The sequence below is a fragment of the Papilio machaon genome, chromosome 17 (genome assembly GCF_912999745.1).
Source record: "Papilio machaon chromosome 17, ilPapMach1.1, whole genome shotgun sequence".
In the NCBI taxonomy this organism is placed as follows: Eukaryota; Metazoa; Arthropoda; class Insecta; order Lepidoptera; family Papilionidae; genus Papilio; species Papilio machaon.
This window is the reverse complement of record NC_060002.1, coordinates 4793955-4820999: the sequence shown is the minus strand read 5'-3', so window position 1 is coordinate 4820999 and position 27045 is coordinate 4793955. Positions and strand designations below refer to the sequence as shown.

Genomic DNA, 27045 nt, shown 5'->3' with positions numbered 1-27045 from the left:
AGTCAAACTGCACTAAATAACACGTTAAATACTAATACTCGGCTGGTTCACATTCATATAAAAGTTGGCATGGAAAGTGTTAATCTCTTTGTAACCATGAAATTTGACTGTTGTGAGACTTTTCAAGTATGTCGATGGAAAACCAGTTAAATAAATATGCGATAACAAACAGACTAGCTGCAATAAGTAACCACTAGAGACGAGATGCGAGTGGCGCGCGCAGCTCAAACACGGGGTTGTTTCTACCCCATACTGAGTTTAATTTTGGCAGCACTGAACTGACTAGTTGTCGACAACTCTCCATCGCAGCTGGTACAACTTCGTAAACACTATCAGAATCACTGGAATACAAATTAGATTTATTTTCTAAAGTACAGAGTATTTTTTCAAATATATCGACAACAGAACTTGAGATGCGAAGTGCACTCCCGAACGATGTTCCGAGTCGACAAAATGTTTGAAAACTTCTATACTTAGTGTAGATTGACTACGATAAGTTTACACTTAAGTGATGTTCAAGTAATCAGTAAACGAAGATTCTTAAAATTGAACACTTTTCTCGCATTAAGCACAAGTTGTAGTTACAACAGTTGTAGTTGTTAAAAGTACATTCGGACATAATGACTGCGACAATTTGCAGATGAACCTTACTTAAAAATGCAAAATTTGTATGTATGGATGTTTCTTTTCGTAACGGCTGAACGGATCTGGATGAAATTCGGACAGAGATAGATTATGGTCTGGAATAAAGCATAGGATACGAAATAATAATTAAAATACAATATAAACGTACGTTTTATGCCTGAGTAGTGCTCCGGTGGCGAGCAGGCCCTGCAGGCAGTTGGCAGCGGACTCCAGGCTGAGGCAGTAAGGATGCTGCTCCTCGCGCTCCGCCCTCTCCTGAACGCACTTCAATACTTTCTTGTGCTCACAGCGCCTCATCTGAAATAGTCACCTCTTATTAACCGTAAAAAAATTTACAGGGTTTTCATTAAAACTATTATTAGATTCAATCTTTATGGCGGCTCGTAACTGCGAAGGCATGTTTACGCAAGTAGTTTCTAGAGCACGCTGCATATGAAGGAAAGTTTGCAAGGAATTTACAAAAAATTAAAACTTCAAAGCAAAATATCGATATCTTACTAATATAAATGCGAATGTTGGATGGATAGATGGATGTTTGTTTGAAGGTATCTCCCGAACGGCTCAACGGATCTTGATGAAAATTGGCATATATGTATATCACAGTCTGGTAGAACACATAGGCTCCTTATTATGTTTTTTTAATTCCGCGAGGAGACGCGTGCGAGAGCTAGTGATCATATAAAATACAAATGTAACATTCAACCTTAAACACATATACATAAGAGTTGTTTCTTACCTCAATCGTAACATCTATACATAGCATTAATGTGGTGAGGAACGGCAGCAAGGCCCACTCCAACAAGTACTGCAGTCTGTGTACATCGCCCGTTCTCAATGTACCCTCATCATTGATAATTATGTGTTGTTGTGTACAATAATCTATAGCTTTGTTTAATATCTAAAAAGTATTATTATATACTTAAATATAAATCCTATTTATTCATAATATCTGAGTGAATCTCAAGAAGAATAAGGATCAAATGTCAATTACATTAATTAGTAAAAAAAAAAGTAATGAATTCAAATGATCCATTAACATCAGAATTATTAATAAACTAGCTTTTACCCGCAACTACGTCCGCGCGGAATAAAAAAATGCACACAAAATAAAAAAGTTCCTATGTCCGTCTCCTAGTTCTAAACTACCTCCTCATCAATTTTCAGCTAAATCAGTTCTACCGATCTTGAGTTATAAATATTGTAACAAACACGACTTTCTTTTATATATATAATAAAATTCGATAAAATCCACGAGAAACTAATAATTATAAAAACAAACATTAATCAAATAATCGTTTGATTGTTTCACTAAAGTTGTTCACTTGATTTTGTTTGATGGAAAGATGGATTTTATTAAAAAGTATCTCCAGAACGGCTCAACAGATCCCGCTAATATTTGACATAGATCATAGTCGAGAAGAACACATAGACTACTAAGGTTTGTTTTTCCACGCGGACAGAGTCGCGGACGACAGCTAGTTACAACATAATCCAATACAAATATACATGAAAATTTGATATATTTATGGGGTTTCCACTGCTGATAAACATGTATAAAAACATATCGTCGTTCCATTAAACAAAAATAGTGAGTAAAATGTTATTTAGTTTAGGCTTCCAAGTACTTCCTAAGTATCCTTTGTTTAAAAGGTTACATACATTTTGTATTCGAAATTCTCTGTAAAAATTATAAATATATACTTACGTCTTTTTCAGTTCTCTCTACGTAAAAGAATTCGTGTTTTAACAATTTCCTTAATCGATAATAATCAATTGCTAGTTTGTCTGAAATAAATATGAATACATAAATATGACTTACTATTAGCTATTTATTGCATGTCTATTTTATTAATATTAGACATAAATTAGTAATTATTTATAACTAACGTGAAATAACTGTTTAAATATTACTTCTTACTAATATTATAAATACGAATGTTTAGATGGATGGATGGATGTTTGTTTGAATGTATCTTGAAGGAATGTAACACATAGTCTGGAAGAACACATAAGCTACTAATGATTTTTTTTTTTAATTTCGTCCGACAAGTCGCGAGCGACAGCTAGTACGAAAATAAATTAAGAGATATCAACAAACAGGTTCTTTATATTTCACGTTTATTATGTATAATAAATAATAACTTAATTCTATTTCTTTACAGCCCTATAATAAAGAGTGTAATTTGTATTCTTCAGAGTGTCAAAGAACAATCAGTCCTTTCATTGGTAATGTTGTTACTATATTTAACATACCTTTGTTAGTTGATCCACGTTTAACCAGAACATATACAAGAGCAGGGGTCAAGATATAATGGAGCATTGGATTGATATAAATTTGAAGTTGTATCACAGGTACTGCTGTCATCATCGTCTCTGCTTTCAGAATGTGACCTGAAAATATATTAAACTGTTAAATACCGACTCGCTTTTCGAATTAACTTTTAAAAGAAAAATGCAATGGAATAATTATTATAAAGAATAAAAAAAATTAAGAAAACACAGGAAATATTTAAGCTTCATATGAAGTCTCAGTTATTATAAAAACGTGATAAGTGGTATTTTGACATTCATTACAAATAAAAAAAATCTGACATAAGCGTTCTCTTTTGACAAGTCTTTCAGAAACCCGGTCTATAGTCAGAGAAGGATACTTGGCCCGTTGAGAGACAGCAATCGCGGTTAGTTCTGTCAGAAAATATGTAAAAATTACACGGGCATAGAAAATGTCATAAAAGAAAAAAACATAACATTATATCTACACTACGAAATGGAATTTATGAATTGTTTTGACATTAATAAAGGGGCGCTAGTGTGCTGTTATAATTTACTTCGACTTACATCCACCATGTCAGTTAGCAGTACCTTTCATTTTAGCAGTGACGTCACTGGACACTTCCATAAGATCCCCTGTCAGTAGCCGCAGTCGCCTCTCTCTGTCCAACGTCACTGTTTTATGATGAACCACTAATATCCTATCAACACTTTTTTTAATATCTTTCTCATAAACAGACGCTCCTAACCCTCTCAGGACTTCCATCATCCAATCAACTTCGAGCAAAAGTTCTTCATAATCAAGCGCTTTACACTTCATCAAGCTATCCATTAGAACAAGCGCTAGTAGATTTGTTATAGTCGCTACAGCGCTGTTTTGTTGTAACACCACAACTTCGTCCGCTATGTCCCGTACTTGTGACGATTGTTCCGGTGTCAATTGCTGGAGACTCGCTGGCTTTAAGCTTTCGTTTGTTACTAAATTTGTATTCTTTAAGAATTCCTTCACAGATATCTGTGTTCCAAAATTAACATATATGTTGCCGAAGTGATCGTTCAAACTGCGTAACGCTTTTAAAAGTCCCTGAGAATATGAACACATTACGAATTAAAAACAAGACACCTTCTTGATATATTTGAATTAAAAAATGTATTTTTCCATTTAAAGCTATTGAATCAAATTGATAAAAAAAATCAATTCAATGCAATTTAGAAACTTTTTATTCCTTTATTCTTTTTCATATTCCTACATTTTTCCTACAGAACATATAGTGTCAAAATTCACTTACTCCCGTAGATTCCTTAGGCTTGGGCACACCGATGTGCTCGTATGCGAACAATGTCTGCTCCATGATGCGATCGTAACTAAAGTTGACAGGCACGATTGTTATATCTGACACTTCGCCCGCGAAGTACGCCGTCAGGCTCATCGACATCATACCTGACGATACATTTAACTATACTAATATTATAAAGAGGTAAGATTTGTGTGTTTGTTTGCATTTAACAAGCTACGAAACTACAGAACCGATTTGAAAAAATTATTTCACTTTAATTATTGTATATTAATTATTATTTCATTTAAATAATTTCAGTTGGGAAGCTACACAGAGACATAGAATATATTTATTACTAGGTTTTTTTATTCCGCACGGATGAAGTCGCGAGCTACTGCTAGTTTATAGATATTGTAATAAATAAGGTACAGTCAAGATTGTGATATGACATAGTGTCTATACAATAACAAGACATAGAAGAATGAATCATAAAATAAATACAGATTGTAACACATATCAATTTTTTTAATACTCAATTGACAAGAATGTGCGTACTAATACTACACAATAGTGATGTGATAAGTGAAAAAAAAACATAGGAGTACTTCATAAAAATGTTTACGATTGTTAAATAGAAGCTTATTTCGTCAGAAATCTTGACATTGACATAAATAATGCGTCCGAATGTTTATTTCAAAAAATTATATTTACACAGAAAACGTGGTAATTGTTAAATTTATTCGCTGTCATAGCATTAAATATGACATAATTGAAGCGTCATATTGTTTTACAGACACATGTGATAAATATGTAGATTTTTTATCTTCTACAAAATTAAACGTTTATTTTTTTCTCTGTAAAAACTGTCATTAAAGCGAAATTCTTGCCCCAGCTAAAGCCAGCTAATCGCTTTCAGTATTAACTGAACAGTCCGTCTGTTCAGATAAAACTAAAACTGTGTAGCCGGCGGTGACATCAAGCATAATAAAAAAGAATGAAAAAGTGTTACTGCTACTTTTTTAAACGATTGTCTAAATTAGATAACTTTAACGGTTGCTTTTTGTAATATCAGACAAATAACTTTTTGTAGTTACCACAAAACATATTATACTAATTATATACTATAATGAAGATTGCATGTAGCTGAGATGCGTATGCTAAGATGAATGTGTGGTGTGAAAAGAAAAGATAAAGTTAAGAATGTGTATATCACAGGAAGTTTGAAAGTAGCGCCAATTATCGAGAAATTGAGGAGCAGAAGGTTAGCGTGGTTTGGACATGTTATGCGGAGGGTTAATGTTCATAACAAAAAAGTAATGAGATTGAATGTGGATGGCTATAACGGTAGAGGAAGACCAAAGAAAGTATGGATGGAATGTGTGAAAGAGGATATGCGTAAGAAGGGGGTAAATTCAGATATGACGGGTGATAGAGATGTATGGAGGAGTAGTACATACTGTGCCGAACCTCCATAGGGATAAGGGCAGGTTGATAATGATGATGATATACTATAATAACTAGCTGTCGCCCGCGACTCCGTCCGCGCGAAAGGAAAAAACCTTCATCAGTAGCCCGAAGTGTTCTTCCCTTCTATGTTTTACATCTATACCAAGTTTCATCGAGATCCAGGTAGCGGTTTTGGAGATACCATCTAACAAACATCCATCCATCCATCTAAACTTTCGCATTCATACTATTAAGTAAGATTTATAGTGTGGCAACTTACCATACTTTGGCGGTAATGATTTATTGCTTCTACTCCTTGTTCCCTCTATGAAGAACTCGAGAGGGGCGTGGTACTTAGCGACCAGCGTGCGTACGTACTGCTTGAGCGTAGCCGCATACAGTGGTGCCCCCACAATCGTGCGACGCATGTAAAATGCACCGGTCTCGCGCATCCTTTGTCCAACCACAGCCATCGAGTAAAAATCTAAACCAGACTACTATTTTAATTGTATATATTTTTCTTTAATGTGAAAATTAAATGCTAATTTGCTAAGTTAGTATCAATCTATTGTAGATCTATGCCCTATAACTTTCATAGTTGAGTTTTCGTTATTAATCTATTTGGCAAATTTGCGCATAATTAGTTTTCTCGTCAGTTTTCTGTCAAATTGCATTACATAAAAATATATATATAGACATTTGAAAAAATTATTTCTTTAACGACTTTTAAAAATTATAATAAAACTGAATCCACTAGCAATAAGTAAAGTGCATTAATTTAAACATAGCTTAAAACCTTATTAATCCTAATTAAGGAAAGCTTTCATTGTTCTTTTATTGTTAACTCAAAGATGAAAATTAATTTTCTAAAGTTAATTTAACGAACTAAACAGACGGACTAGTTAACGACCAAGGAAAGTATTGATGGATTGTGTGAAAGAGGATGTACGTAAGAAGAAGGTGATTTATTGCTTCTAAAATTCACATATAACGACTGATAGAAATGTATGAATAAAAGTATGTTTCTGAGACCAAAACCCCTATTTAAAATATATTGTTATCTCTGTTGTCAAAGATAATGACAGGAATGATGATAATATATTTTATACAGAGATTTAGGTCTCAGAAATCCAAGGTATATAGTACATATTTTGCCGACCCTCCTTAGGAACAAGGACAAGATAATGTTGATGAAATTAAGGGGTTAATATATTTAGTTATTTATTTTTTAAAACGCCATAGCGTCATACATTATACGATAACGTATCGGCCAAATACGTGATAAGAAAACATTTTATGCAGATATCTGAGATAAATAAAACGCGATAGGGGGTTTGAAATACAATTTTATAATTTCAATTTGAAAAAAATCACGCCTTTAATTAAAGTGGAGCAGCCAGAGGTCTATGTCCAAAATATGAAAAAAGGAAAACAGGAGTACTTCTGTTGGCATATTTCGAGCTTGGACTACTTATTTTTATTGCAGTAAAATGCTTCTAAAGAACACTAATTGAAAATGTGTTCTTTTGCAGAGTAGTTTGTAATTTTTGTAAACATCTAAGTAACCGTACGTAAGGTACTCCGTTCTGTAATGTTCAAGGCGATCTTGTATTTAACGTGAAACGAACAAACACTAGCAAGTTTGCAGTACGTCACTTTGATCTACTAATCTATATATATAAAAGAAAGTTGTGTTAGTTACGCCATTTATAACTCAAGAACGGCTGAATCGATTTGACTGAAAATTGGTGGGCAGGTAGCTTAGAACCAGGAATAGGACATAGGATAATTTTTACCCCGTTTTCTTTTTTTTTTTTTTATTCCGCGCGGACGGAGTCGCGGGTAAAAGCTAGTATGTAATATTTTTATATTTACCTTTGGATAAGTCAAGTCGTATCTTGAATATTAACATAAATGTATTAGCATTTTAGTACAATAAAGAAAACTGTTCTAGTTAATAACGTTTTGGATCAAAGTTTTGCCGATAAATTATTGTTTTTAAAGATTGTTAAGGAGAATTTTTTATAGTTCATATCTATATTATAAAAATCTTTGCTCGAAATCTAATCGAATAACACCTCATTCGTCAAAAATTGTCAAGTTAATTAGGATTGGGTTAAGTTAAAAGGAACGAATATATGCACAAAAAATATTTTATATAAAAGGTGCTAACGAAAATTTGGATTCTAGAGACGAGAATATTAAAAAGAAGGATTGGTCAATGTCTAACTGCCGTCTCAGAGTCATTTATTAATCTCTAAGGGAGATTTTTAGCGTTAGTATAAAAATTTGCGATTGTGACTCACTAGGTCTTTTAGTAGGTATTGGTTATTGACTAATACATACCCATTCCCGCGGCAACGGCCGGCAACTCGATGTCATAGTGGTAGCACAAGTACGTCAACACGCAGAAGTCTGCGTAGCTGCGATGCGTCGGTAGAAATAGGATAGGATTTTTACCCATTTGCTCTTTTAACTGCATAAAAAAAATACTTTACAAGTACCGTTGATTGCAACAACCGAAATTAATATACAAATAAACATTTTCTTTTTTTTACAAATATGTGGGGTATATTTTTTGGTATTTGTGTTTCGGTAGTTTAAACTCACAGAAAATAGTCTTTTGTGACAGTTAACATTAAATATGACTCGATTTTGGGCGAGACAGCCCTGAAAAATTATAATTATTGTGTTACATGAAGGAGATATCTATTTGTTAATTACATAGCTCTACTCAACCTTAATTTCTGTTTGAGTGAAACTGTGAATAAGTTAAATGCAAGGTTGCCTTGACCAACTGCCACCTTCATTGAAATAAATGTAGTTTTTTATCAACAATAATGTACTTGAAATATTTAATTAATTCACTTTATAAATATTGTCAAGAAACAAGTAAATTTAAAAAGTATCTTCATATAATTTGGTATTTTATTTACCAAATAAAGAATACAATATCCTCACAGAATTATTTCACATTGGTGCTGTATAGACACATATGTACATATATAATTTAATTTAAATGTTATCACTTTATTAAATACTAGCTTTTACCCGCGACTCCGTCCGCGCGGAATAAAAAAAAATGCACACAAAATAAAAAAGTTCCTATGTCCGTCTCCTAGTTCTAAGCTACCTCATCATCAATTTTCAGCTAAATCTGTTGGACCGATCTTGAGTTATAAATAGTGTAACTAACACAACTTTCTTTTATATATATAGATAGATTTAAATTACATACCTTTAAAATTGCAGTTTCATTGACAAAAATTCCAATTTTCATCATAAAAGAGATCTTTAAAAATACAATGCCCATCCATCTAATTACATGCATTTTCTTATCCATGCCCATTTCTTCCAGGTATTCTCTAACCTGTTTCATCAGCTGTTCTTTTGGTACTCCACTTCTTATACTCTCCTGTTACAAATAAACAGTATTAACTATAACACTGCATATGCTAGATTTTGGATAGTCATTCTACACTAATAACTGCCCTCGGTGGCCATTGAACCAGAACATTGATTAGTTCTTTCAATTAAAAGTTTAGCAGATTTGAATTGATTTTCTCTTTTTATCATTCCTGATAAGGTAAAAGGCTTTCCTAGGATATGGTTCCTGATAACAGTCAAATTGTATGTTTTGAACCCAAAATTACTAGATTTGTAATATGGACCCTTAACCATTAAGCTATAGAACTTCTTCTTTGATGGGAGTATGTGGGAGACTACAAATTTAACATTGGCTTTGGAACTTAAGCTGCCCGAGCTGCTCAATCATAAAAAGGGCTAGGTTTGTCATAATACTGGATCTGAACTTTATATATTATTTAGTAAAAAATATTAAATTAAACTATTAAATAAATGGTTGATAAATTTATTCTATAAAGGTAATATGTGGCAAGTCTTTGAATAACTTAATTTTCATGAGTTAGTACTTTATCCATTTAGTATATTTGTATATAAATATGTTTACATTCATGAATAACCCAACCCTAATAAGTTCAATGTCCAAGTAAGAACTCTTTACATATTTGTGTTCTAACAATTACAAAATTAAATAAAACTGCACCTGTTGCAAATATTGATAATATTATAGCTTACAAAATATTATTACGCCCTTCAATTTGCCAGGAATTATATTATAATAAAGTAACAGACTTTATTTATTGCAAAATCTATTCTCATGCACAACTAAAGGTCTAATGTGAACAGTTTTTGTTTTGAACTTAAATTTTCTAAGACATCATTAAAAAAACAAGGCAACAACGAGAACCTATGAAAAATATAATTAAAAATACAATTCCTTACCGCCTCAATGAATGAGTCAATATATGTAGAACTTGCTACGATTTTCTTTATTTCAGCTGGTGTAAAAGATGTGTCCATAATTAAACTCTTTTTTGGATACCATGGTCGAGTCATAAACTTAAATATACCAAAATGTGTATTTCTCGGTTCAATAATATCAACAAATTGCACTTTTTCAATCATTGTTAATGGAATATTTTTAAATTATTGATTTAACAATTGTTTTACAATTTTTAATCCTTGTACAACAACTAATCTGTATTCATTTTGCTATTGAAAACGGTCTTTCTTTTTTAAATTCCCTTGAAATTCTAAACCACAAGTTTTTTCAACAACCACCTTTATATTGATTAAAATGAAAACTGATGAAAATTGAACTGACATCGACATGTGACAATGACGGAACTGTGAAGGATTCAATTTTTTTTTTAATTAATATTTTCTGGCCTGGATACAAGTCCTTTTGGCCGTAGTCTATAAAAATTATTGCTATCAAAGACGGATTTTTTCAAAGAAAGGATTCAAAATCAAGCCAATGTTGCTTGCTATTAACCAAATTTTTCTGCTAAATAATTTCTAGGTAGGTTTTAATATCTGTAGCTGCCGTTCACGACTTTAGTTCACACGGAATATTTTTGTATACTTCATATCATTGAGTACTAGTAGATATTAAATTAAACAAATATCTATTAATTATTATTTTAATGTAATCACAGTACATTTGCCTTTAAAACTCAAATAAAGTTTAAAAATACTTGCCAACGATGTTATACAAACAAAATTTCATCAAAGAAATGATTAAAACTTTAAACTTAAAAAAAAATTAAATACTTTATCATTTTACATATTAGCTGCGAATATATGATTGAGCTTCTTCAAATTAGACAGAGAAAAAACGAAAGGTAACAATTACTAAAAAAAATTGGTCGCATATTACAGTAGTCCATGTACACAACCTTGTAAAAATGTTATACGGTAGTTTTCTAGACTTATTAGAGGCAAGTTTTGCATACACAGATTACTGTAACAAGGCAAACCAAAATGTAAATAATTCAGGTATTTTCGTGTATTTAACAGTGACAAATGTATTATATCTGCAATTACTTTCCATTTTGCTAGTGTTTTTACTAAAAAGCTGTCATGTAGCTTAGAGTCATACAATTAGAAATATTTATTACAATAGTAACTTTCACATATATACTTAAGTTTAAGAGAGTCTGTACTTAAATTTAGTCTTGAGCAAAGTTTGTTGAGGTGGACTATTATATGTGATATATGGAAGATTTTTTTTTTTTACAATTTCTTTACCGTATGTTCACCATTTACAATAGTTCACTTCTACAAACAATATCAATTTCCTTAATATCTAACAAGAATATAAACATTCAACAAAACAACTTTTAGAAAATGCATGGCAACGCGAGAAAGGTTTCTAAATACAAAATTACTTTTAAATCGGAGCAATATCAATACAAACTGTATTGAAAATAATGTAGAAAGGATATAACTGTAGAATGCAAGCTTCAGATGTTAGCTACAAATTCACGTTATTTATTTTAAAGTGCTACACTTGTATATGAAAACTACTGTTAAACTAAACAAATATGTATTCAAAATAAAACAGCAAAGATTTGATCTATGTTGCAATAATTTACTTGTAACAAACTGGTAATTTCTTAAATCAATGGTAATATTTTTATTTTCTAAAATGCTATCATTATAGTAAACATTCAAGTCTGATACATGCAGATTATTGTCAATACAAAGATCAACTCATATGAAAAAGATTACATTTCGTTTGAATCAAACAGTAGTTAGTATATACAAGTTGTTCATATTTATTCCTTGGTTTTGTTTATTGTATGTAGTTAATTTTGTTTTGTGAAACCTTTAAAAATGTTATCACCAGGCGAAAATTGAATGGAATGCAAATAAACAGGTATATTCTTATAGATATATAAAAAGAGATACTACCCGTGCACAAAAACATGGGACATTACAACACATGGATTTTTGCAATTGCTACTTTCTTCTATCCACAAAGAGCTTGTTAATTTTTTGTTCACGACTAGTATTGTACTAATGTACTAACAACTCTTATGTCTAAACATAAAATTAAATCCTTAACACTTAATATCTGTTGAATAGTAAAAAACACACTTCGATCGTTCAAGACGGCACTAGTAATAATTTCGTTTATTAGAGCTACAAACTATTAGTCAATTTACAGCAAACAAAAAAGAAATAAGCTTCGTTAGTTGAAACCAACCGTATACATTCGACATGTGACGTCACTTATCTTTATATATATATATATATATATATATATAATATATATATAATTAAAAAGTTTTCAAATTCCTTTATTTACGTTTCTTTTTAACAATAATTGATTTTCGATAATTGACCGACGATAAACATATTGTATGTTGAAGATTCCGCAATACAAACGCTCCTTTAACCATAACAAGATCATTCAGAATCAACTTGAATAAATGGTAATAAAAAAATTAAGCACCCTAATAACAACCTTTCATAAACTACACGCACACGGTAACATGAGAGTCGCGTGAAATGCAACAACACCTGCCTGGTCGTGTCACTTACTGAACAAGCACGTCGTGACGTCATTGCACTCATTCTCATGTCACTACCCGATTGTTAGCACTCTCTAATACTATTAACCACCACACTCAGAGATATAATTGTTATTCAGAGAAACCTTAGTGTAGATTTAGTCTCAGAAATCTACACTGAAGGATTCATAAATGCCCATTAAATACTCTGAAAGCGGTAGTTAAAGCACTAATCAATATTTACCCTGGTTGCCCAAAATTATAACAGTATGAAAAATAATAATGAAAGACAAAAAAATATCTTTAAATACAATCAACTAGTTATTAATGTACTTTTAAATATAAATGGGCATAATGTATATTACATAATACGTATTTAAACAACATATATGATAATCTTTGCTTATATGAACTTGTAAAACTGTATTGTAAAGGAATGTTATGTAACACATATAAACTCTAAAAGCAATACTACATAATTAATACTTAATAAATTATTATACAACATACTTTGTTTCACATAGAACTAGTAATGAAAAAAAAAAGTATATTAGAAGCAAATGTGTTTTAAAATCCTTAATGTTTTTTTTTACTTTTATGTATGCTTTCGTATTTAATCTATGATTTTTTTAATCTATGACAAATCTGTGTAATTGAATGTTGAGACTAAATTTAATTTTACTCTATTTGAAGACTTGTATATATTGAGTCTTAATCTCTTAAAAAACAAAATCTAATAAAAAGAAAAAAAGACAAAGTTAAGATGCGAAATATATACAAAAGGCATATTAAAAACAATCTAAAAGAAATTATGTATAAACAAAAATATAGCAGAAATCAAAGATCGAAAACGTATCAAAAATAAACTTAACTTGTATAGACATAAAAATATTGTAATAGAAATAGAAGAGTTGTAAAATATAGTTAAAATAACAACATTTAAATTCTAATCTAAAAGGGAAAAATCCTTATCTCTAAGTTTACATTACTGTATAAGTAAAGATGTCTTTAAAATTAATGTGTGCTTTGGTTTTTCTGTTTCAATTCATCACTAATACGTGCCCTATCGAATCTGGTGCGTGCAATTTCTACGAGCATTTGTGACGATCGCTCCAACTGTTGATTCTCTTTGCCGTGGTAGCAATTCAATTCATTACAGAATCCCATATATTTCCTCCATTTAACGTCTCGTGTCAAACAAGCCGGGTTGCCTATAATTATAAGCTTTGCCTTCGCCCGGGTCAATGTCACGTTGTACCGCTGTAAAATAATTTAATATATAATTAAAAGAAAACCCAATCAAAATATCTAAATTTAAAATCTTTAGAACTTTAGATATTGATCATAAACACTAATAAAGCATTATTATGCTCTTGAATACTGACTTAAAGGTAGAATATACATAGTTACTTCTCATATTAAAAAAGTGACATATTCAACCTCGATGCCGGACAAGAATATTATAGCAAAGAGGTTGAGCTGGTCACAAAGAACATTTTATTTTGTATAAAACTAAGAGAAAAAGTGTGTCACATAGGAAAAAAACATTGTAAAATAACTATGATCGAAAATGTGTAATTTTTTTTATGAGCAATAACTTTTAAGCGTATAGACCAGGGATTCCCAAACTATTTTGGACAAGTGACCCCTTTTAAAATTAACTGTTACCTCAGACCCCCACATGGCCAAATTACTTTTAAGATCAATTATTATTATTCAGTCTGACTTAGGTCAATAGAAGAAGACAAAGTGAGAATTAGCAATGCACTAAGTTCGATATCGACCCCTTTGGGAATCCCTGGTATAGACTATTTAAAGCCTTAATAAGACTGTTATTACCTTATTATTGTCAACTAAACTACAACAAAACTACTTTCTTTATCATCTTAGTATAGATAATATAAATTGTCCTTGAAATTACCTTGTCATCAACTAAAAATCCGAGTCCATATTTGGCATCATAGTCTAGGAGCCTGCAGTTAGCTCTGACCGTGGACACCAGTATTACTCTCTTCTCCTTGCCCTGGAACGACTCCACAGTGCCCACCTCTATCTCACTGTAGTTTGACGCAGTCAGCCATTCCTTCATCTTATAAACCTGCAATAACAGCATCTACTATTAACAATATGACCTACAACATTAAACAATACATAAAAATAAATACAATAGATTTGTTTATCGAATTAACACTTAACACTTTACTCCGGGATTGTATTGCAGTGATACTTGTATTGACAAATATTATCATCCTTTTCCATTGTATTTGAAAAAACAGTGACGAAAATATGTGTCATTACAATATTAAGCATGTTCTTATTTTCTGTTATTTTTAGTTTTTTTTTTTTTCGAAAAATAGTACGTCCTTACTGCGAAAATTAATGTTTATTTGAAAGTGATATGAAATTTGGCACAGATGTAGACACCTAGTAATATTATAAATGCGAAAGTTTAGATGGATGGATGTTTGTTTGAAGGTATCAACGGAATGGCTCAACGGATCTTCATGAAATTTAGTACAGATGTAGAACATGGTCTGAAAGAACACATAGGGTTATTACGTTTTTGTGTTTCACGCGGGCGGAGTCGCGGGCGACAGCTACATTGAAAACATACCTGTCTTATGTATGGCGCAATAACTCCAATATCTTTGTGCAGCACATTGTGCACATCTACCAAAGCTCTCACATATTTCTTTAACATATCCAACTCTTTTTCATTGTAGAAACTGTAAAAAAAAGACTTCAAATTATAATTTATAAAAGGATTTCATTCTCTTAAGGACAGAGAATGAAAAATTTTCAAATAGATATTTAAACTACTACAAAATACTAAAATTACTACAATTCCTATACACCCACATAGATAAGTTAAAAACTACTTGTCAACATTTCATTAAAAAATTGGATCACCTGTTCCTATGAGTCCTACCTTTGGAAGACATAGAAAAAAACATTTACTACTAGCAGAAATGAAATTTGTTTTTTTCGATTTTATATATATAGACCCTCCTCTAATCTTACAAATACTATATTATGGGATGGATGGATGGAGGGATGGATGGATGGATGGATGGATGGAGGGGTGGATGGATGGAGGGATGAATGGATGGAGGAATGGATGGATGTTAGTTAGAAGGCATTTCCGGGTATACTAACCTTGGCGCTTTTCCCATCCTTTGCTCTTTAGAGTTAACAGCATGGAATATGACAGCTCGGTTACCACCCGGCAAGTTTAGTATACTCTTCTCGCTAATTGGATCGAACTGAGCCAAAGCCTGTAATAACGTGGTATATTTAATTAACTATTACTATAAGTCTGTGGTTCTCAAATCTTTTGGATACAGAACCCTATTGGTAAATGGAGTATTTAACGGAGGCCTAGATTGTACATTTGAATTTTCTAGACCTTAGAATAATTAAATACCAATTTATTTGTAATTCTTTTCTCGGTGCGCGTTCTAACATATTGTAGATAAATATTATCAAACTTTTAAAAGATGTTTCCTCTGAAACCTTCTAAGTCAGTGTTTCCCAAAATGGGCGATAACGCCCCCTTGGAGGTCTTTGAAACCTAGGAGTGGGCGATTAGAGGCTCAAAAAATGGGGGGCATTGAAATTTATTAAAGTAATGAAATTGTGGTTTTTAAGTTTAAGGGCTAAATAAAAATTAGGGCGCTCTGAAATATAATTGATTTTCAAAGGGGGCGGTGAAAGAAATAAGTTTGACAATCACTGTTCTAAGTACTGCTTTAGTATTTATTAATTATAATCAATATAAGTATCACTACTATAAGTATACAATAACTTAATCATACTAATATTATAAATGCGAATGTTTAGATGAATGGATGGATGAATGTTTGAAAGTATCTCCAAAACGGCTCAACGGATAATTATGAAATTTGGTATAGATGTAGAACATAGCCTGTAAAGATGCATAGGATACTTATACTGTGTTTTTTTAATTTCGCACGGACAGTAACAACTAGTATTGAATATATAAATAGTTTTTTTATTCTCCCATTAATTAGACTGTTTCAAGTTAGAAGGTTCCCGAATTGTGGTCACGTGTTGACGCGTTAATATGTAAAAAAGTGGTAAATAAGCCCAACATCAGCATTTTATTACCTGTAGATTATTCTCGTAAAACAACTCGTTCGGTATTGCCAGAATATCAGGATGTGAACGGAAATTCTTGACGAGCATCGTGATGAAGTTCGGATCATCAGAATAAAAATTTTCAAACGTTGTCCTCAAACGCTGCAGTAATGATACACCTGGATAATTAAAATACATACATAAAAGGTCTTGATAAAAAATATAATAAAAGTCAGTTGGCACGTGGGTCAGAATAGTACTTTTGTACCGGACGTGCCAACTCAAGTGGCGGGTAATACACATAGAATGGTTATGATATTCAAAATTCATTAATATTAGTTGTAAGCAATTTTCCTTTCATTAAAATGTAAAAAAGGTTGAACAATTCTATAAAAATTATTAAGGTTTGAGGAAAAAACAATTACTAACTTGTGCTATAATTTTATAAAACAGGGTCTATCACGAATATCTGCGAGATGCATTTTTGATTGCATCATCGATAAAATGTCACTAACCGAGCGTAAACACGCTGTACAAATCTCGCAAATATTCGTGATAGATCCTCTTTGCAAATCTACTAACCCATCAAGAATACAATGCTATTATTGATATTTTAAATAATCAAATTTGAACTTAAAATTATCAATTTTATGGCAATCTCATTACTACTATAAATATACGGTACCCAGTCCTCTATCCTTGGCTTCCCTGGAGATGCAGACGGGTCCCAGCTGCTGCGGGTCGCCAGCCAGCACAAGGTGTCCAGTGGGTGCCAGTAGACCCGTCACCGGCACCAAGGTGGCCGGCTCCGAAGCCTGCGCCGCCTCGTCGATGAACAGGTGCGTCATTTGTAACTTGAAGATCGCCTGACATTTCTCCCTAACAACATTAGTGTAACATTTTGTACTTAAGTTTATTACTGTCACACTCACTGTTATACTTATTGATCACTAAAGTAGACCATAAATGTATAATTCCTATACTAAATCCCCACGTAAAGTTTCGGAGTGCGAAAGATTTTGTATCTACAATGTAATCTATACTAAGGAACTGCTTACGTAGCCATTAAATGACACTGAGTTTCGCGTTATTTTGCTTTTGGAAGTGTTTGAGATACAGTCGTTCACATTTACAATTTCCAACTCCTAGTGAATATAGAAATTAAAAGATAAATCTTTTTAAAACAAGCCTTTGTTATGTTCTTGTTAATTAATACAAACTATTTGTCTAGACCAGTGTTTCCCAAAGTGGGCGATAACGCCCCCTTGGGGGCGTTTGAAACCTAGGAGGAGGCGATAAGAGGCCCAAAAAATGAGGGGCATTAAAATTAATTAAAGCAATGAAATTGTGGTTTTTAAGTTTTAGGGCTGAATAAAAATTAGGGGCGCTCTGAAATATAGGTATAATTGATTTTCAAAGGGGGCGGCGAAAGAAATAAGTTTGACAATCACTGGTCAGTAGACCATTCAAATGAGCAAAAAACTCGATGATTGTGAAGTTCCTATGACCACCTTCCAGCTTGCGTCATCAGATCAACACAATGTCATCATAATGTTACTTCACGAGAATTACACATGTATGGAAAATTTCAGCTCAATGGGTAACCGGGGAGTGGATCAAATTTAATTTCCAATTGATGACAAACATAGTGACAGGTGACACTTATAAAAAAGCTTGTAAAATACTTACATTCCATATTTAGCAGCATGAAGTAACGTGGTAACAAACACTCTGTACTGTGAGACGTGTGCGTTGCTCAAGGTATAGAACGTTTCGTAACTGACACCGTTGGACACTTGCGCTAGTTCTTGTGGCATTACACTCCTGTTACACAAAAGTATAGACATTTTCAAATACCTTGACGGCTTTAACTTTGCACGAGTTTCTGCACAAAACTCAATTTAAATTCTGAGCAAGTAAAGGCATGCTGGAGACAGTACTGTGGATGCAGATGGCCCTGAACTACCATATTCCAAACAACTTAATAAGTTGAAGATTAAACCCAATGAATTAATGCAAATGTTTAGATGGATGGATGGATGGACGTTTGTTGGAAGGTATCTCCAGAACGGCTCAATGGATCTTGATGAAATTTGCCATAGATGTAGAACACATAGGCTATTTATAAACTTTTTTTTTTGCCGCACGGACAGAATCGCGGGCGACAGCTAATAATTTCATGAAAATGTGAGATAATATTTTTTACTTGAAATATTTCAAAATCAACTTTTTAGCGAAAAATGTAAAACTTGTCTATGGTGAAAATGTTTAGGTATAGACAATTATGTACAAAAGTAATTAAAACAAAATTAAATAAATAATTGTAGAATACATACCATTCGCGTGATTGAGAGCAGCCGCGAAGTAGAAAATTACTTATATTCAATTGTTTGTTATATCTAAGAAGCATTAAAGCGATGTGGTCAGCGGCCATGTTGGAATCCGTGCACACCATTATTCTGTTCCTTGAATTACGTACTACAAGCTGCGGAATATTACAAAATGTTTAACCAAAATAAAAATAAAGCTATAAAATTAATATAAATTTACATGAAGCATTATTTTTTTTCTATCATTAGAATACAGTCAAAACCGTTTATGGCGACATCGTTTATAACAATATACCGGTTAAATTGACCAAAATCAAAGGTCCTGGCTGAATGTTATATACATATCTTTCCTATTAATACCTGTCACCGGTTGTTACAACTATCGGTTTTTACGACTCAATATGAGTAGTCCCTTCGATGTCGTTATAACAGATTTTGACTGTATTTACACTTGATAAATTGATATACGACGTGAAAATGTATTTTGTATGTACTAAAAAAAATTACGCTTGCAATTTAACGTAAGATGTGAATAAAATCAGATTGAGGCCTTGTTTATTAGCTTAACTTTTACGTAGTGCATGATTTGCTAATAATTGAAATATATAGAAAAAATAGTGTATATTAAAAATCCATAAAATGATTAACACATTTAATGCCACTATTTTTTTTTTTTGTATAAATGTGAACTTGACAGGGCAATACGAAGCAATGAACATCTTTCATATTTACATATAAGTCACTATAGGTGTAGATTTCTAATACAAAATCTACACTAAGTGTCACTATCAAACCCTGAGTGCAATAGTTAAATAGTTTTATACGGTAGACTTACCTGAATGATAGCTTCAACTATTGTCATAGTTTTCCCAGTGCCCGGAGGTCCAAATACAATGTAAGGAGCCCTGCCCGATGTACCCGCCACTATATGTTCCACTGCAGATCTTTGCTCTTTATTATTTTCTATCCATTTATTATAGAATCTGTAATTGTTGATTTAATCTTACTAATATTAAAAATGCAAAAGTTTAGATGGATGAACGAATCTCAATGAAATTTGAAATTTGGCATAGATGTAGAACATAGTCTGGAAGAACACATAGGCTACTCATTAAGTTTATTTCGTTTATTTTCACATAGACGGAGTCGCGGGCGACAACTAGTTTTTTAATTGTCAGAATTTTTTCAATTGCATAGCATGAATATATATTATTGACTACTTACCTTGTAATGAGTGCAGGAGACACCTGACGTTTAGGTCTATCTGGGAACACCCTGCACAGCTGTTTAGACAAATGTATGGAGTTGACGGCCTCGTGCATGCGCTCAGCGGGCACTCGAGACATCAGGAAACGCACATCGAACAGCGCATCCGCTTTGTAATGCGGTTCAAATCTGTTAAATTAAGGAAACCATTAAGGTTATTGTGCATTTCACCACTCAACGTAATACGTAATTCTCGCTTACACGTGAAGGTCTCAAAGACAGTGCAACGTTCATCCATGCAAGCGGAAATGACATCGTTTAGCTAATAAATTTATATCTTTATCCCAAGCCAAGACAATCATGAGGCTGGAATGCGTCGTTAACCCTTAGTGTTCTTAATCACCACAAATATTTTTCCAACTTTATGATTTAAAGTCTATGAATAAAAACTAATGTTTGTCCCCTATGCGTTTTTTACCACCGGACATATTTTGGTGTAAGAACGCCAGAGACATTTTGTGCCTTAAAAAAATTTATAAGACATAATTTTTTTTAAAGATTTAAACTTTTTGTTCTCAGTTCAAATGTCTGACTGCAATGGAATTTAACTTTTGAAAAATTAGTTTTCGAAAGGAATGGTTGGTTTAACTATTCTATAAAAACAACTCACGTCTCGTCAAGATCTGTCAATACAATTCTGTTCAATTCAATATCTTTGATGGTACATTCGAAGTTCAGCTTTGGTGTATCCTGTGGCTTGATGTACACTCTGTCACCTGCAATATTATATCATCTTGTCACTGATTTGAACATTTACACTTTCAGTGTCACTGACCCTCAAAAAGGATCGCCATTATAAAAGAAATTGAATTTAATTGAATCAGTGTCACTGACTCGCTTGGCAAGTTCATTTTCAACAAGAAAATGTCGTTGGCATTTAACATATTAAATAAAAATTACGGGCAAAAGTTGTAAAATTAAATATCCAATTTGTGCTATAAAAATCTAAGTGTATTGTATCTTAACATTAACAGATTTCGGTGAAATTTGTCATAAGTGTAGAAAACAGTCTGAATGTGTTCTTCATAGGCTACTAATTATGTTTTATTTTAATTCTGCGCCGACAGAGTCACAGGCGATAGCTAGTTGATTAATAAAACTGTAAAGACAAATTGACAAGTCTACAGAAAGATTGCTAATTACCTCGCAACAAAGAGGGTCGTTTTTCTGCTAAGCCGGGGACTTCTAAAATGTAAGCACCATTCCTCTGCTCCATCATCACACTGAACATATTATATTTCTGAAACAATACATTCATATTTTGAAATATTTATTTAAATCTATATATATAAAAGAAAGTCGTGTTAGTTACACTATTTATAACTCAAGATCGGTCGAACTGATTTAGCTGAAAATTGATGGGGAGTTAGCTTAGAACTAGGAGACGGACATAGGAACTTTTTTATTTTGTGTGCATTTGTTTTATTCCGCGCAGACGGAGTCGCGTGTAAAAGCTAGTATTGTTATAAATATTGCGTACTTCAGAGTTTTTAGATAGTATACCGCGGTTGGCCTTTCGACTTACAGATGGGATTTTTTCTCATCTGATTAGATTTCCCATTGTTTTAATGTATAGAGAAATTTTGCATTGTAATTATCTACTGCGTTTTCTATATCAAAAAGAAATGATTTGTATTTTGTTTGTAACAAATAAAGTCAAAAACTACTCGACTGATTACAAACATTCTTATACCATTAGAAACCTACATTATCAATGAGTAACTTAAGTTATATTGTTAGGACTGTTGAGGGTAGCCACACAAAAGGTTTTATAAGGAAACATGCGCTGCTGCTCGAGGCAGTCTCTTTCCATCCGTCATTGCTGAACGTCTGACATTTTTGTTTACTTACGCTCGGTTTGAGTTTATACTACAGCGAGGATTATTATGAAGTAGAGTTAAATTCATTATTTCGCTGTTAGTTTAATTCTTTTAAAATACTTTTGCATCAAATATCTTATAATATTATTAAGAACGAAGTCGCGGGCAAAAGTTAGTCTAACAAACGGAGAAAATAATTGTATTTTTTTTTCGTAACAAATAAACTCAAAAACTACTGAACTAATTCAATCATTTTTGTGATGTTTTTTTTAATTATTATTAAAATTGTAGCTCAAATAACAAAGATGTTTCTCAGTATTGGTTGCTGTTTAGATCTGTATTTCCTGAGTGAATGTAATATGAGACGTAGCCACTATCTTAGTACCGAAATACAATAACAATGTACGTCCATAACTAATACGCATGTCCATAACTAACAGTTGGTTTCTGAGGCCAAAATTTATGTAGAAAACATATTGTCATGACTCATTATCTTTGGACAGCAGAGATAACAGTATGTTTTAATCGGAGATTTTTATCTCAGAAACCCACGGTAAGTATTGTTATATAACTCTCGCATCAAATCAAATTAATAAAAAAATTATTATCCTAGTGTTAGTGTTATTTTATTTAAATAACGTCGTTTTATATAGTTAAGTTTATTTAAGTAAAGTTTATTTAAATAACGTCGTTTTATGTAGTTAAGTTCGATAGATTAGAGCCATAACTTACGGTAATATTGGCCGAAAATTTTATTAGATTAATATTCATGTTAAGTCTTGCTGAAATAATCTTTTAAAAAACTCACCCTTAAATTAATTCTTGCTTTAACTTCTTCCCACCAAAGAAGATGATGAAAGAAAGCCATGTAGTTACTTTTCGTAAGTCCTTCGTCAAATATAGCCCTGAAGTAAAAAAAAAAATTAACTGTTTTTTTTTTTGTTATACAACCAAAACCTTTTATAACAACTTTAAAGGAATCTGCAATATTCAGTCATATTAACCCATAGTGTGCCCAAATCAGCCCACTATATGTCCTCACTGAGGGGCTCGGAGCCTATCCTAAGTTAGGGGTGATTAGGTCTTAGACAACCACGTTGGCCCAGTGAGGGTTTTCACACATATATTTGATTTTCTTCTCAGATATGTGCAGGTTTTCCTTCACCGTAAAAACGTTGGATAAATGTACATATGTTAAATGAAAAACACCTTGGTACAAGACGGGATTTGAATCCAGGAACTTACAGATTGCAAGTCAAGTGCTTAACCCCTGAGCCACTAATGCTCCAATATTGCCTAGTATTGTCCAAATAACATTGCTATATTTATTAGGATATAATTTGTATAGTTTATTATTGTGTACATTTAAAATTTGGTCACAATACTTTGCATGAAGACGTTTCTAAGTTTTCTAAGGTATTGTAATGTAATTACCTTGTAGAAATTAACACTAATCGTAACTGTTCCATTATCTCTCTGGGAGCTCTGATATTTTCTAATGCTTTCTCCTCTAATCCATGAGGTAAAAGAATCTTCAACAACCTGGGTACTTTGAACTTGACTGGATAAGGTCTGCAAAAATAAATTTACAATTTAGTAACACCACAATGCATGTATTTTTTTTATTCATAAAATCTGTCAAAAAAATATGCTACAGCAGATTAAGAAAAAATCCAAATACTTCAAAACATATTGGCATAAAGCAAATTAAATAGCAAACAGTAAATGTGATATATTTAAAAAAAATTAACAGTTGAAATCTACCGTATAAAAGTATTACGAATAATATATTATACTCACGAAAGACCTATGCTTGGTATAATCTGATCCGCAGTCTCCCAGTCTTCATTAGTGTAAGGACTCCGAGTGAACATATGAACACTTTCCTCTTCAAACACCGAGACAACCTATCAATTTAAGAAATATGCATAAAAATAAATAGTATAAAGTATATTATTATTATAATTTCTACATCCGTTAAAATTACAGTCGAACCTGGAAAAGTGAGACTTCAAGGGACATTGATATTTTATCTCTTTTAGAGGTTTCTCTCTTACCAGAGTTTCTTGCTTATGGTTGTCGTCATTTGGGACCAGACAATGACTCTCAATTATAAAGGTTTCTCGCTTATCCTGGTTCAACTGTTTATTAAAGTATACTGTTGTCAAAAAACATATCACCATCTTAATTTTTTTCTAGGAGAACTAAAGGGAGGATGACACAGGTGATGTTATAGTGAATTAATATAGTGAAATAATTATAGTGAAAACCTACTAATATTCTACTAATCTTACTAATATTATAAATGCGAAAGTTTAGATGGATGGATGGATAAATGGATGTTTGATTGAAGGTATGTCCGGCAAAGCTCAACGGATCTGGATGTAATTTGGCACAGATGTAGAAAATAATTTGGAAGAACACATAGGCTTCTTATTAGGTTATCTTTTAATTCCACGCAGACAGAGTCGCGGGCGTCAGCTCGTATTAATATAATTTATCAACAAAAATCCTAACATTACATACCGTAATGATAACCATCTAGTTTCCATAAATAAAGAGCAAATTATAATTTCTATGTTTTTAATTATGAATAACTAGTTACCATTTCTCGAATAATTATTATGTTTTTTTCATCACTTCTTCTATGAAATGTGAACATAATAGGCATCTCATATGTCCCAATCTCCGAAGCGGCAAATGTTACAAACACTATGTTCTTTTTCGTTGTCTCTATAATAAATTGCAATAACAATAAATTTCTAAGCTTTACATACATAAGTGGAATAATATAACATAAATTATAAATATAACATAACATATATTTTGTGCAGTAAAAAATTGTTATTTACAAACATTTTAATCCGTTAATACTAATGTATGTTTAAATTGTTTACTAACTTTTCTCCAAGATATTTGGTTCTCCCCCAAATATATACGGATGATCAGAGATCAAAAACTGGGGCTGTGGATGTGCCAATTGGATCCCAACTATCAGTAAATCTTCATTTTTCATATCATTACTGATGGTAAATGAAAATTTGACAGGCTGGGTTGGTTTGGCCTAAAATTTTTAAATATTAATTAAGTATCAAAAATGCATGAAACATATATGTAATTTTAATTATAAATATGTATTACATTTAAATGGATGAATTTTATTTTCCACTTCCAATTATTTAAACCAACTGTCAAAGATTCTTTTCTTATGATTCAAGTATAATGACAATAATATTGTTTATCAACTTGAAAATAAAAGTAATGTCTTACATTCATCCTAATTTTTTGATGATCAGTATTTTCAACTTTGGTCTTTTCAGCGCCAAATATGGCCGCACTCTCACCTCTACCGAGGATAATAACTCCATCCCGATTTTTGGCAAAGTTTCTTCTGTTAAAATTAAATTCGAGTTATTTAAAAATAATAAATACAGTGGCATTTGCTTATGATATTTCATCTCTAAAACAATAATAATTTTAACATCTTGAATACTTTAGAATTTTTAAGTCTATAAATGGTATAAAAATAGCATATTCAACGCTATACAATAGTCAGAGGTACAAACTGTTTAGATAAGTAACAATTAAAAAAATAGAAATTCAAAGGTATACATGAAGTCAACCAACCCACACTGGGTCAGCGTGGTTGACTAAGGTCTAGATGTCCATAAATTGGGTATGCTCTGGTCCCCTCAGTGGGGACCTATAATAACTAAGAACCAACAATTTTACAAGCAGTCATATTTATCAACAGATGTAAGTTATAATATTAAAGAAAATGTATTTGTGAGCATAAGTTAAGTATGTGATATATTAAACAAAGCTTACATTACTATCCACATATTTTAAACTACTAAATAATTAAGATAGATCTAAAATATTGGCAGAGGTCGCAAAAGCAGCTATTAAGTTCGCAGCAGTTGTTTTCAATACATAGAGATAATTCAATTCTACATGATTCACTTTGTTTTCTTGAATATTATCTCAAGAGTCTAAAGTTGTACTGTATATAATAAAAATTAAATGTTATTTTATCTCAATTATACTCAAGATTTGCAGATGAATGCAAGATAATATATATGTGCCTGACAAATATGCCAAATTTTCTTTAATTATTTGCATTTGCAAAGCTATTAAACTCATGAAATAAAAAATAAATAAACTCTTGAATTTCATATTAAAAATAACAAAATAAATACATGAATATAAGATGTTATTGTGTCCTTTGACTTGTATAATAAAATATAAAGAAATACCACTAACTTTTTCTCCCTATAAGCTTCTAGGATCTTGTTACAAATATGTTTGGGCGTGTTATTATGATCTACTAGGGCATCTTCGTCGTAGTAATCGTCGACTACACCACATACGTTGCAAAACATTTTTCCTGTAACAGTTCGGAACTATTTCATATTTACGAAAATTTGTCGTCAAGCAAATGTAGTATTTTTAATATTGAACGTTATCAATGACAGAAAGGTAAAATCTCTTTGTTTGTCAAGGATTTCCGAGTACGTTAAAGGAAAAGAACGTTAGAAGAAAAAGGACGTTAGGATACTTTTAAACTTAACATTATTTTGATAAATAATATATTCAATTAAGTTAAACAAACCCAATAGTGTATTGTATACGGATCTTACCTCTAAAACTTGTCCGGTGTATTGTCAACAATTCCAATTTTTTTTTAAACACAATAATCAATGATGAATGAGCTACGGAATGAGATGTCAGACGAACTTCAAAAACTACAAGTATTGATTAATAGAGCACTTATTCGTTTTGAATTAATGTGCAACAACTTTTCCAAACAATGCGAGTGGAAATAACTAGTTGCTCTTTTTGCGTGAAGAGTTTTATTGGATTAAAATACGAACGCGACAGCACCACACTGGTAAAAATTAGGATAATGTATAATGGAAATCCCTTACCAAAGACAATCACAGGAATCCATTGTTTTTGTGCATTGACCTATAACCATGGACGGGCTATACGACATGGTATTTCGTGCCTA

At 32.0% G+C, this 27045-nt stretch overlaps 2 protein-coding genes across 2 annotated transcripts; both read right to left on the bottom strand.

Moving 5' to 3' along the window:
* Nucleotides 1-24: 24 nt before the first annotated feature.
* On the bottom strand, nt 25-10283 carry LOC106721520 (dihydroxyacetone phosphate acyltransferase). Its single transcript, XM_014516470.2, has 11 exons — nt 9945-10283; nt 8878-9054; nt 7986-8115; nt 5920-6123; nt 4206-4357; nt 3508-4000; nt 2899-3036; nt 2351-2430; nt 1382-1543; nt 794-942; nt 25-341 (listed from the first exon to the last, which is right to left on the bottom strand). Exons 1-11 carry the CDS (start codon nt 10125-10127, stop codon nt 194-196), a joined length of 2016 nt encoding a protein of 671 aa, XP_014371956.2. The 5' UTR covers nt 10128-10283; the 3' UTR covers nt 25-193.
* Nucleotides 10284-13514: 3231 nt separating this feature from the next.
* Nucleotides 13515-26951, bottom strand: LOC106721502 (putative helicase mov-10-B.1). The gene is made up of 20 exons (XM_014516446.2): nt 26675-26951; nt 26298-26421; nt 25305-25425; nt 24936-25098; nt 24640-24767; nt 23835-23941; nt 23469-23606; nt 22843-22939; nt 21358-21454; nt 20825-20930; nt 20173-20343; nt 19784-19931; nt 18955-19103; nt 18308-18442; nt 17304-17497; nt 16649-16797; nt 15677-15795; nt 15135-15246; nt 14442-14618; nt 13515-13780 (listed from the first exon to the last, which is right to left on the bottom strand). Exons 2-20 carry the CDS (start codon nt 26414-26416, stop codon nt 13535-13537), a joined length of 2676 nt encoding a protein of 891 aa, XP_014371932.2. The 5' UTR covers nt 26417-26421; nt 26675-26951; the 3' UTR covers nt 13515-13534.
* Nucleotides 26952-27045: the final 94 nt, after the last annotated feature.